The sequence below is a fragment of the Ursus americanus genome, chromosome 30 (assembly GCF_024610735.1).
Source record: "Ursus americanus isolate L20-20 chromosome 30, mUrsAme1.1.p, whole genome shotgun sequence".
Classification (NCBI taxonomy): Eukaryota; Metazoa; Chordata; class Mammalia; order Carnivora; family Ursidae; genus Ursus; species Ursus americanus.
The window spans coordinates 12,461,390-12,474,517 of record NC_142156.1 but is presented as its reverse complement, the minus strand read 5'-3'; the positions used below and the strand labels follow the sequence as shown (position 1 = coordinate 12,474,517).

The 13,128-nt window shown below is 44.1% G+C and overlaps 1 protein-coding gene across 1 annotated transcript in view; it reads left to right on the top strand.

The window, feature by feature from the left end:
- FBXW8 (F-box and WD repeat domain containing 8) overlaps window positions 1–13,128 on the top strand; it is a 116,395-nt gene that overhangs the window by 35,607 nt on the left and 67,660 nt on the right. The window contains exon 5 of the mRNA XM_045776032.2: window positions 12,736–12,893. Coding sequence (XP_045631988.1) covers window positions 12,736–12,893 — 158 coding nt within the window. The remainder of the gene's footprint in view (window positions 1–12,735; window positions 12,894–13,128) is intronic.

The window sequence follows — 13,128 nt, the reverse complement described above, 5'->3', positions numbered from 1 at the left end:
GTTAGATTTTCATTAAGGCAAACAGTCTGTATTTTATGAAGACATAAAAAAGTCAAGCAAGAATAATACGTGTTGGCACAAACAGCCTGTTCTTTTCTCTTGTTCTGAAGCCGTTATTATGAAAAGGGCCGTGGCCACACATAATCTTCCTTCCCCACCACACAGTATGTATTTGCTGCTTACCTTGTCCTGAAATAAGCTTTTTAGTTGTCTTCATCACCAAGAAATTTAATTTTAGCTTCTGTAAATTCCTGTGGCTTCTGTTCCAAAAACCCCTTTCATGAATTCTTCCTATTTTACTAACAGAGATGCAAAAACAGTTTGTGTATTTCTTTAATGAGACTGGTCATTCTTTCTCTTTCCACAATGAGAAGACCAGTTTCATCTTTGGATTGAGAAGCAGTCTTGAACTGCAGTCTCAAATTGTATACTTAATGCCCTAAGTAGAGACCAGGACACTTAATACCCTGAGTCTGGATTGGCTTTGGGGTGAGCCCCCCCAGGAGTGGTTCCTATCTGGAGGAAACCAAAAATGAATCTTGGCCTCAACAGCTTGGTAGTAGGTGAGTCTTTTTCTTTAAAGAAGACTCTTTGCTTAAGAAGCATTCTTTAAAGGGCACCATTGGAGTTAAAACTCCGAACAGATTATTTTAATGTTTTGTGATTTACAATGCCTAGAAAAAGTATTTTTGCTTTAAAGTAGATATGCTCAGAAAGAACACTTTTCCTTAGCTTTCGTTTTGCTGGCCACAATTTAGAGATTAATGCCCTTCTTGGGTGTGCTTTAGAACACTGTTTTTAGAAAGATGAATGGACCTGAAATCCAAAATTCTGTCCATTCAGTTATCAGTGCGGCTTTAGGCTTTTGCCTCTCATTGCTAAAATGTGGGCCTAAGAGCTCATGCTGCATAAGGTCCATTCTTCCTACAAATTCTAAGACTCCGTGACAACTCAGAAAAGACTTCTGTCCTTCTAGCTTAAAGGGGTCTCCCGGTGTGTCAGGAGGCCTTTGAGGATAGAATGTTGAGATTGGACTGAGAGTCATAAAGGAAATTAGAGATAGAGGTGATTTTAATCTCCAAAGCCACGTATGAATTTATCTGGACATGGACCTCACAAAGGCAGACTGGCCAGGAGTCCAGATGCCAGCCCTTCTTTTCCTGCCTTTCCGTTCCCCTGAGGTCTGCTCAACATTACAGATGATGCCAGCACAACACAAAGCGATGGCAGAGTTTCGTGGATCGATAGGATGAAACGTGATCTGTGGGTCAGAGAGGCTCCTCCCGGCTCCTCTTTCTAAGAGAACCTTATGTTTATGGCCTAGCATCGGACACTTCAATCTTGCTTGTGTGTAGAGCATCTTGTGTTTATCATTAAAATTTTATCCGGTGGTTACGATGCTTGTTTTCTAGGTCAGATCTCGAATCTCTTTTCATTTGAGACAGTGGTGTTTGTGGTTACCTCATTCCCAATCAATGTTGTATTCACCCGGCTTTCTGCAGCTTTGTATCTCCAAGGAGCTGCTTACAGAGACACTGACCACTTCACCATCTCTCTCCCATCTACTTAGCTTGTGTTTCTCTGATTTTCCTTCTTCGTTTCCTTTTTCTCCCTTTGAACATAGGCAGAATTTGTTCAGGGGCTTAAGTTTTATGTGCCTAGAACTAAACTGTGTAACATTTTCGCATTGAAACCTATTAGGTTTATTTCCTTAGCTGACAGCAAATGCTATTGGGAAGAAGCAAGAGGGGAGCACCAGGGTGGCTCAGTTGGTTAAGCATCTGCCTTCAGCCCAGGTCATGATCCCAGAGTCCTGGGATCGAGCCCCACATTGGGCTCCCTGCTCAACAGGGAGCCTGCTTCTCCCTCTCCCTCTGCCATTCCCCGTTTGTGCTCTCTGGCTCGCTCTCTCTCTCTCTCTGTAAAATAAATAAAATCTTAAAAAAAAAAAGACATTCTGCGTCTTTTCATGCCTTTGTGTAAAAAGTTCCTGGTTTGGAGTCACCTAGAGTAATTTTTATTACAATTAGCCTTGCAGTTGACCCCAGCTTGGGTCTGCCTTACTTTTCTTTTCACTCAAACCAGAGTAACCTTCCAAATACTCATTCACTCAAGCTCACCCAAGACCCAGAGTACTCATCAATTGAGCAGGACCTGGACGACGTCTCTTACCCTAGGCTTGTCTTTCAGCAGAGGAAGTAGATATTGTTAGAACTTTTGATCTTTTGCTCTATTTTCCCATGAGTCTTTGTTTCCCTTATGGTCTCATAGATAGTAACTTCCAGTTACTTTTCCTTATGTCCCCAGCCCTTTGAAATTTGTTTCCAACGTAACTTTCTCCCGATTACGCTCCTCCAGGTACCTTTGGCTTTTCCCACAGTTCCTGATTGTCTCTGGCCACGTCTCTCTCTCTCTCGATCTCTCTCTCTTTTTTTTTTAAATCGAGATATAATTCATATACCATAAAATGTACCCTTTTAAATTTTCAAAGTCAGTAATTTCTAGTATATTCACAAGGCTGTGTAACTACCACTTTCTAATCCCAGAACATTTTCATCACCCCAAAAAGGAACAGTCTTCCTCCTTTAAGGTCCAGCTCCAGTCTTGTCTCCTCCCCGGGGTGTCTATAGCCCCCTGGCCTACTAAGCCCCACCCCAACATCTGCCTGCTTCCTAACTCCCGGAGAAGTGACTGCAGCTTATAGTGTAACTTCGCCTTAATTAACATTTTTGTTTTCTGTTGTGGCTTTACTTTGAAATAATTTACTTCACAGCCATATATTTTCTGTGCAGTTAATTTGTAAGGATCTTTTTTTTTTTTTAAGCTAGAGGTAGTATGTAAAATGAAGTGCCCCACAGTGCTTGTACATTATTTTGTCTGAAAGAAGCGTTGCAATTTAATAGGCAGAACCCCTCCCACCTGGATGCTGCTGTTACGTGGAAAACTGGAGAAATCCCTAATTTGTCTGATCCTTGATTTCTTAGTCGTTTCCACTTAGAATCATGTCATTTTCAACCTGGAAGGAACCATAGAGGTTAACTGTTCTGAAACCCTCCTTTTGCGTGGCTGCCTGAGGCTTGGAGGGCTGGCGAGCCGGGAGTGGCAGGCGTGCACTGCACCACTGCACCATTCTTCTGCAGTGTCCACATGGAGAGCCAGGTGGTAGGGCTGCCTTCCTGAGCCCTCATTTGCTACTCCAACAGCTCATCTTCATTTTGGGTTTCTTTTGTGGCATATATCACTCTTAAAAATGAAAAAGTGGTAGTAAAACCATGTTCCTGCAAAACTGTTAGAAAGCAGAGAAGAGAAAAAGCCACCTAAATCCCAGCATGCTAACATAGCCTGTGTTATGGTTTTTGTGTACATGAGTTATTGTTTTTTTATGCACATTTTTACATAATCCTAACCTACCTTCTATTGTGGCCTTTATTCCTTGCTAAACTGAGATTTTTTTCATGTTACATGCTTTTCATTATTTTCTTTGATTTGTTACAGAAATTCCTATGATATAATTATATCCTAATTTTTTATTCATTCCCCAAGTATTGGACATTAAAGTCATTTCCTGGGTTTTGTTAGTATATGATGTGGATATTTTACACAGAGGTTTGCAGATTTTTTCCCCTTTTCAGTACTGCCAGTCTTTAAAAATTATAAAACACACGCTTATTGGGGTGCCTGGGTGGCTCAGTCAGTTAAGCATCGGCCTTCTGCTCAGGTCATGATCTCAGGGTCCTAGGGTGGAGCCCCATGTCTGGCTCCCTGCTCAGCAGGGAGTCTGCTTCTCCATCTCCCCCACTCATGCGTGCTCTCGCATAAATGAAAAAAATTATATTAAACACATGCTAACTATAGAAACTTTAAATTGCATATAAATGTGTAGAGTAAAGAGTCCTACATCTTTCTTTATCCCTTAGTGTGATTATTTTCTTAGGCTAGAGTCCCATTAGTGGAATTATTGGATTTAGGGGAATGAATTTTCATATTTTCCAGATTAAGAAATTATTTTTAAAAAGCCCTCATAACTCTCCATTTCCTTCCAGTCTAACTTTTTGGTTTAAAGTTTCCAAACTGTCCCTCAAGCCTGCTCTCCTGAATCTGCCTCCCTTCTTTCTGTCGGTGCCATAAATAACAAGAGAGGACACATTCACGTCTTAACGTTCCTACGGTCTGGTTTCCGTCCCAGCGCTTCCACCAAGCTACACTCTCTCACAGGTCGGCAGTGTTGGGTCTTGTTAACTGTATCCCTCTTCAGATGGTGGAGGTGGTGCACTGAGCAGCTCTGTACCCTCGGAGCCTAGCACTGGACCCAGGACTCACACTTTGAGGAAAGTGTGTACAGAATGAAAACTCCTCATGCTTCTGAGACCCTGTACTTTCTGAGCCTCTTTACTGCATCTTTCACCTGCCCAGGCTCCTCCTGTGGCCCTTCTTGCCTTTCTGTGCTCTCACTTGGCCACCTAGCAGTGATGTGCAGTGTTCCAGAAGATACCTGAAGCAGTTGTTGTATTTGCCGGGTAGATAAGTCCTTCAACTGTGACAAAGTAATTCAGACACAACCTTTACTTTGGTCTCTCAGCCAAAATTTCCGATTTCTTTAACCTGAGAAAAATTTGTGTTCAGAAGCCACCAATCTCCATACTGTTAACACCCTGTCTCAGAGCTCAGCCTCCGGCTGCATTTTCTCTGTGGTGGGGTCGCACTCCTGAAACTCAGTGAGTGTCGACTTGTGCTTTCCCGAGTATTTAGAAGAAGATTATCGGGAAAAATTTATTGATAATAAGTGATTAGGAAGTGTGGTTTTGGTTTTTGTTTGGGTGATGACAGCTCTGAGGATTTTGAAATGTTTCTCAAAGTATGTTTATCATTAAAGAAAAAGAACAGAAGAAAGGAGCATATGAAAACATCCCTGTCCTGTTTTGTGATGCTGAGACTGTTCTTGTCCCCAGTTGCACTCTGGAAGCTAAGTGTGTTGAAAACAGATGACATCATGAGTTCAGAAAGGCCACATTCTAAACCTGAGCTGTAGGTCTAGTTGTAATCCGCTAGAAGTAGATTTGCTTTACCGCCACCTAGTGAAGGAGAGTGTCTCAGGTAAGACTTGCAGGAGAAAGTCCAGCTGGGGCTCCCTAGAGGCCAGTGCCAGCTCTGCTAATCATTAAGCTGTTAGCTCACCAGAAGCTTTTATCAGATGCCCAGGAGTATGGTGGTGGTGTACAATAAACTCCCTCCTTACTGTTACTTAAGATTCATAAGTCTGAAGCGTTTCAGTTTGCATAAGAGAGCATACTTCTCTATTCACGTTAGGACCCTTTCCTCCCCTTTTGGTTTAAAAAATATCAAGCACCCTCTTTGTGTTGAGGTTTTTCTCAACGTTCCTAAATGTGTTTCTACCTCGTTTCCTACTGCTGTAATCTTGCCTTTTTAAGGTCCGGTTTCCACCTTTACTAGAAGGAACAGTGACTGTGTATCAGTGTTTCTCCTCTGCCAAGAATGGTTGGAGGGAAAATTATCATTTAATGTTGCAAAATATTAGCTCTCTTCTTTCCCTTAAAATATCGTTGTCCCATTTCGTCTCCTGCATTTCCATCCACCTCTGTTCCCTTTGAGGCAATTGTGCCCAAGCAGACGTGCAACAGAAGTGCCGACGCCTCCCTCTAGCAGCCAGGGGACTTCTGGCTGTTGTTCCAGCTTTTATCTTTATTAGCTCTGTCTGTCCACACAACCCGGACGTCAGGGTTTCCAGTCTTCTGTAGGCTGGAAGCAACGCTTTGAGTTTCCAGTTTATATATATATGTAAAATCTAACGTCTGAGTCTCTGGTTCAGTTTGCACTTGCAGTGGAATTTTTCCATTATTTGTAATTAAGAACTGTAGGAAAACTACAGTTCAAACACAGTCCTGCATCTAAGGTAACTTGAAATCCCCTGCTTTTAGCCATTTTTTCTCCACTTGTGTCCAGTAATTAAAAATGTGCCTTTTCGTTGACCATACCATGCCACAATATGGCTTTGCTGTGAAATTGTGTGTATTTGCCCCGAATTTTAAAATATATTCTACCTAGGAGCTAAGGTGGCAAAAAGATGGGTTTTAATACTTGGCTAGTTTCAGGTGAATGTATAAAAAATGGATAATACCTGTGGATTGCTTTGAGACTCTTAAGATAACATGCTTTATAGAGACAGGTGATAAAGTTGTGTTAGACAAAATATACCTCACTTAGGGCTTTCTATCTTTCTCCTTAAAGAACTTTTTCTCTTGACAGTTTTTCTTTCAGCCTTTGTTTATATAGATTTTGTGCTGCTGTTCATTATGACATTGGACTATTTCCCATAAGGAATTCGATCATTACCCGTTAGGGACCTCTTTTTAAAAATACTTCTAAATTTATTTATTTTCTGCTGTGAGGTATACATGCTCTTCTGGTAAATAAGTCTGAGGTAAGGTATTGATAAGAGACTGGAGGAGAGCATTACATTTATTATATCCTTAATGAAGGAGCTCCAGAATATCCTTAATAAATACTGGTGAACTCATGACTGCATTTATCCATCTCTAGTTCTCCAAGGAATAATGGGAAGGGCCACAGCTACAATAACTCTGCATAACCATCATTGACTCTGACTCTATTGATTGTGATTAACCAAGATGTATGGAAAACAGTTTTAAGTGTGTAGTGCATGTATCTCGTAAGGTCCATTAAGATGTTCATTATTTTTCAATTGATGCGTCTTAAGCTGCACTTGATGTCTGTAGTAGTGCTTTTCCGCAGAAAGACTGCACTGTGGGATTGAGTTCATTTTGTTAATTGCATAATACAACACAGTCATGTTTCATAGAAAACAGTAAATACTCTTGATTTCATTGATTGGTATTCTTTGGTTATTACTAAATAAAGTATGGAGTATGTGAATAGTTCTTAAAGCCTCTACATGGTAAGGGCAAAAATGTTTTTTGAAATGTAGGTGCTGCATTTTTAGGGACCTCTGCCCAGTTGCTTTATAGGCTTCTGTCCAGTTCTGTCCTCTGAGTTTAAGTTGGGAGAGTCATTCATTGAACATTTACTAAGCCCAGACACATATTGCAGACCCCTCCCTTGCTCCCAGGCCGGCAAGAGGTACAAGCCCAGCCGGTGGCAGAGCAACATGGGGGATGTTGGGGGAGGAGGGAGAGCAAGGCATCCACTGTAAGACCCTAGGGAAAGGCACCCGGTACGGGCTCAGCCAGGCCGGGTTCTCCTGGAAAGTGACTTCTCAGCTGAGTCTGGAAGGATGATGAGTTGGCCAGGTAGAGTTTTGTATGGGGCAGGGATGCAAATAACTTGCTTACCGGCTGCCACTCCTCAGTCCCAAACCAATGGTGGGCGTTAATAATCCAGCACAGTATTTATTTTTCTGGTAAACTGGTGGAATACAGCTTCAGAATCCTTCTCAACACAGGCAGCTACCACCAAGGTACTGGATTTGACACACAGACCATTTGCTAGTCATGGCCTAAGTCCTCATAACGAGGCTCTTTTTGGCTGCTGGGAGTACTTGATCAGAATAGAATTGTGGTTTCGTGTGGGGGCGGTTGTATGACTATGGCTCTATAGAGGCTGAAGTCGTATCCACCGTCCTGTATGTCCTCCCACATCACCTGCGGAGTGCATGTGGGATGCACTATTGCATCTGCCCGGCCTCACGCTCCTTGCCAGCATACTGAGCCTTTTTTGTTAGCTTCTTGCCTTCTAGTTAAAGACAGTGGTAGAATTGATGGGTTAGGTTCACAGGCTGTGTCCTGCAAGCCTGAGTCACAATATTGAAAACGATAAATTCCTTATATTGCACTTAAACGGGGATGGTCCTTAAAAGCCGTATTTGTTTAAAGACACTGTCATCTGAGGAGGCAGCCTGGCTTGTTGGCTAAGCAGCAGTTTGAGGAAAGCTTGGGGACCTGTTTGGATCCCAACTGTGCCACTAAAATGTTTTTTGTGACCTTGGGTAAGTCACTTAACCTTACTTACAGCATTCTTAAATCAAAACAACTCCCGAGGTTGTCATGAAGAGCCTTGGGGGGAAAAATGTTTTTAGCAAATAAGCTCAGGCCCCTGGAGGCAAAATGCAAACACCCCCTTCCGTCTCCCCCACAAGAAAGGTTAAAGGTGGGGTTTTGTTTTGTTTTTAGCTGTACAGCCTTTCTTCCTTTTTCTTCGGGTCTCTTAGTCCAAATGAGTAGTCTTTTTAGTGGAAACTTAGTAGTTAATGGAAGCTCTTTGGTGGTAAATCATTGTAAATTGGCAATTGCTCTGGCCTGCCGAGCTTGAGAGGCTCTAGTCTTGTCCTTTCAACAAAAAATCAGCTGTGGTCTCTGACCTATTTATTTGGAGGTAACCCTGCCAAGCATACAAAAGATTGGGAAAGCATACAGTTTCATTGGTCTGTGCCCTGGACTGGGACACCCTCACTCATTTGGAAAAGGCTTCTTTCTCCTTCCGTTTTTCTTTAGTGCTCTTACATCAGCTAATATATTAGTTGCAGTTGTACTTTGCACAGACACTAATTAGAGAGCCATCAACATTGGGGTCCAAAGGCTTACTGACAATGCAACTGTCATAGTGGCGTCTTAATTGGTTGAGTGTAATTGTCATTAGGCAGCGATAAAGACATCTGGAGCTCTGGAGAAAAATCAGCTTTTTTTCCTACCTCCCTTCGATATCTGTTCTTGCTTCTCCTGGCCAATGTTGTTAAGCATTTTTAGATCATATTTAGGGTTTGGTCCAGTTCCCTCTGCTCCAACCATTGTTTTACCCTCATGAAAATGTCTGTTTCTTTAGCACAAGTTCATTAGCATGGAGTCTGATCTCCATTGCTGTGGCTGCTCAAACTTGCATTAGATTCTAGAGCCTGGTGCTGGGTCATCATGTGGTACCTGCTGAAACGGGATTTATTCTCTGTTTCCCTCAAAAAGGAGACACGGAGTCTTTCATATTTTGCTTCCTGAGTCATTTGCATTATGCCGTTCTCCTGCTCTTTGGCCATGAAGAAAGGAGTTAATTTAAATGGATATCTTTGTTTTTTGTTTTTTTGTTTTGTTTTTTAAATGGATATCTTTGAAAATGTTCTTTACCAAAATAATTTAGCTTATCCTGTGTTTTTATAGATATTTTAATCCGTTTGGAAGTAAATGCAAGTTTAACATCTCTTGATATGTGTGTTCTGAGTGTTTCACTGATCATCAGCAGTGGAAGGTGGGCAATAGAAGTAAAAGGTGCCACTCAGACTAGTCAGGTTGTTAATTGTGGGCACCCCCTTCCAGTCACTGTATGTTATTAGCTATGCGTAAGGCACTGTGATGGAGACACAGCACCGAGATACGGCCTTCTCAGGGACTTGACAATCAAGTTGAGATGTGGAATGTGACGATGAACGGCATTTCTTCAGATACAGAGCAGTTGACACAGTGGTAGTGGAGCCAGAGAAAGCTTCATAGAGAAAGAGGGTCTGTGCTAATAAATATTGAACGTTTGGTAGGCTTGTGCTAGGCCTGTGGTTCTCAGTCTTGCCTAAACTTTGGAAACGCTGATGCCTCGTTCCACTCCCAGAGTCCGATTTCAGTGGTCTGGGTGTGCTTTGGGTATCAGGAGTTTGGACAACATCCCAGGTGATTCTCACGTGCAGCCAATGTTGGGATCCACTGGGCTGGGTCGCCAGGAGGGAAAACACTCCAGAAAAGTGGATAATATGGGCAAAGATGCAGAAGCAAGAGTATATGGAAGCCAGGAATGGCAGACTTGCCGGAGGCTGATTCATGCTAAGGAAGAGCAGAAAATGAGATTGGGAAGAGGGATCGAAGCTAGTTTGTGGAAGGATCTCTGTGCTAGGCCCAGTAATTAAAATGTCGTCAATAAGATGTTAAGGCCTGAGTAGCTAGAGGGCTTTCTAAGTGTCAAGTGCTATTCTAGTCTGACTCTTCTAGTTGTTGGGCCCATAGCTGTGAGCAAGACCCAGCCCCTGACCTTAGAAGCTTATAGGTTCTTGGGGGAGCTGGACAGATACACACACACACACACACACACACACACACACACACACACTTGCTGTGAGAGGAGTCTAGGCTGCTGTCACGTAGGCTAGATCACAGGGGTACATGGTCCAGTGTGAAGGGGAAGGGAGGAAGGGAGAATGATTGTGTCTTCAGTACTTTTGAGGGCTTGGCTTATGCAGGGTGATGGGGCCCTGAGGCGCTGAGGGGTTTGGACCAGGGCCGCATCCCTGGGGAAGGGAACGCAGAGGGCAGTGTGGGTGGGGCTGGGGGCATGCGGGGGAGCCACTTGGTTTTGCACCAGGGACTGGGACTGATGCGGTCGCTGAGGAAAGGCAGGAATTCCGCAATGGGCTTGTTTGTGGTAAACTGAAGCCTTTCGAGGGGAGCATGGGTTTAATTCTAGACATGCGGCGTCTCCGGGTGAATGGGACAACATTTTTTTGTGGAGGGAAAGCCGCGCGAGGACCCGGTAGACGTTGGTAGAGCGCCCTTCTCTGTGGGAGCCCTGCCAGGGGTGAGAGCGAGCGCGGCGTGTATCTCCCTGCGCGTGTGGCCCGGCAGTTCGTCAGCTTCTGGTTTTGTTGTCCTGCCTCGGAGCTGTGTGAAGGGGCTTTGGGGCTGGAGCTTCGGGCCCTGAAATGCTCTCCTCTCTACCCCTCTGCTGGCCGTGGGGCCCCTGATGGGGCGCAGAAAGGGCCCTGCGAGAGCGTGCGCGGCCGCGATGCCGCTCATCAGAGGAAATACGTTTCCAGGTCCTGCAGTTCTCACACCCCCACATTCGCTTTATGTGTCTTCCTTTCACTCGCCGTCTCTGCATTTCTGATGGCGTCCCCATCCCTCTCACCTTTCTTTTCTGAAATGGCTCTTCCCTTTCACATAGAACTTAAGAATCTAATCATGCACAGTCTAGACATTCAAGCATGTTATCTCTGTTCAGTGTCTGTATAGCTGAGCAAGTGGCCTTACTCCAGGGAATGCCGGAGTTGTTTTCTGGGGTGTCAAGGTGAGCCCGGTAGATTTGGCGTAGTGGTGTGTGTTCTTGTATGGGGTTCCTCATTAAGAAGGGTGATCTGGAATGCTGCCCGGAGGACCTAGGAGCCAGCGGCCGTGCTTTGGCTATGGTGATATCAATATCTACCCTTGTTTGTGCATCGCCAGGCTGAAAAACACTCGTGGAGTGAGCGTTCCTATTTACTGGGAGATCAGTGGTCATGCAGAGTTCCTCCAGTCCAATTTTAGAAAGCACGTCTCTCCTACTGGCTCTTCACACCACACGCGCACTCTCCAGGCACTGTCCTGCAGGGGCCAGCTGAATTCTCCGACCGAGGGAATTCGTGAGACAGAATCACCTTTGAATCACATAATGTATATATTTACTGTCAACAATTTGAGGGAGGTACTGCTGCATTCAGTAAATGAAGCACTCACTCCTTTATCAGAATGTTCTTAGTTTTTTCTAGATATATATATATTTTAAAGATTTTATTTATTTGAGAGAGCACATGCATGAACAGGGGGAGGGGCAAAGGGAGAAGCAGGCTCTCCGCTGAGCCGGGAACCAATGCGGGGCTCAATCCCAGGACCCTGGGTTCAGGACCTGAGCCAAAGGCAGATGCTTAACTGACTGAGCCACCCAGGTGCCCCCCCCTTAGTTTCTTTAAGAAATGTGACATGAGAAGTTGATCTGTAACTACTTCATAGATGTATCATGTGATAGATTTCAGTAGTTAAGATCATCTCTGAGATATACCTGAGTCTTTATAGTTTTAATGTGGGGTCCAAGAAATCCTGAAGGAACTATGGCCAGGGCCTCAAGACTGTGAGTCTGCTTAAAACTGGGCGCCTATCTTTGTGTTTGTGTGGTACATCGTTAGACTCTTAAAGCATTTCTAACATGCCTCCGCACGGTCAGTTGATTTACGTGTTGAACCAAACCCTCTGTAGCAGATGTAAGGAACTTAGCATAAATACCTCGATGGCAGGCAGCACAGCACCTCGTCATCTGGTCATTCCATTATCCTCGTGTCTGAGGGGCCTCACGTCTGAGCAGGCTCTGGCCCTGCCTTGGCTTTGATGGAGAGAGTCATTTGTTGGAGTGGCAGTAGTAATAGGAGAGAGGAGTGCTCCTATTTTCTAAGTGGGCAAAACCGGGCAGTGTCATACATTTCGGCAAGAGCTTTTCATGAGAAGGCAGCATTGTCTGGCTGCTAAAGGCAAGATTTAATTGTTTCAGCAAATCAATTAGTCTTTAGGGACTTTAATCAGTCAATCTGATGCATGGATGAGGCATTAGAAAGCTCATGCCTGTAAGACCATTAGTCCTTAGCATTTCTCTCTCTGTCTTTGGTGTATGTGTGTAAATACTGTGGCTTCTATAGATTTCTGCTAGTGATCCCTTTGCTGGGAGAACGCAAGGTAGTAGATGGATTATGATAGCCTAAGGGAGATCTTGATATCCAGGGTTGTAGTATAGCGTTCTCATTTGAATTGTCATCGTCGTGCCGTGTGAGAGCATGAACCATGTTCACAGCCTTCTGTCATCTAAGTGACATTTTCTCCTGTTGGAATTACTCATCGAAACAGCATTACAGGAGTGGTTCCCCACTGACCAAATCTTATTTCTCCCTTGTTTTAAGGCTCTCCCCATTTTCTCTACTGTGGCCCTGCTCTCTAGTCCCCGTTTGGAACCAAGTGTGCCCTTCTTTTCCAGATATACATCAGGGGACGTGAGGGTGTGGGACACCCGCACCTGGGACTACACAGCCCCTTTCCTGGAATCAGAGTATGAGGAGGATGAGCCTGGAATGCAGCCATATGTCTCCTTTGTGAGGATAAACAGCTCGCTGGCGGTAGCGGCTTATGAGGATGGTAAGTAACCGCAACCCTCCTCCCTATTAAGGAAAAAAAAAGCTTTACAAAAATTAAGCAGCTGTGGCCGGCTCCCCCCTGTAATCCCTCCATACATACACGTGGGCACACACACATGTTCACACACATACACTCACTCTTGCCTTTATATGAAGAAGTTGGCCAATAACCCCTCCATGCATTAGTAAGCAATGGAGCACAGCACCCAGTAAGACTGGTGTTTAATTCCTACTGG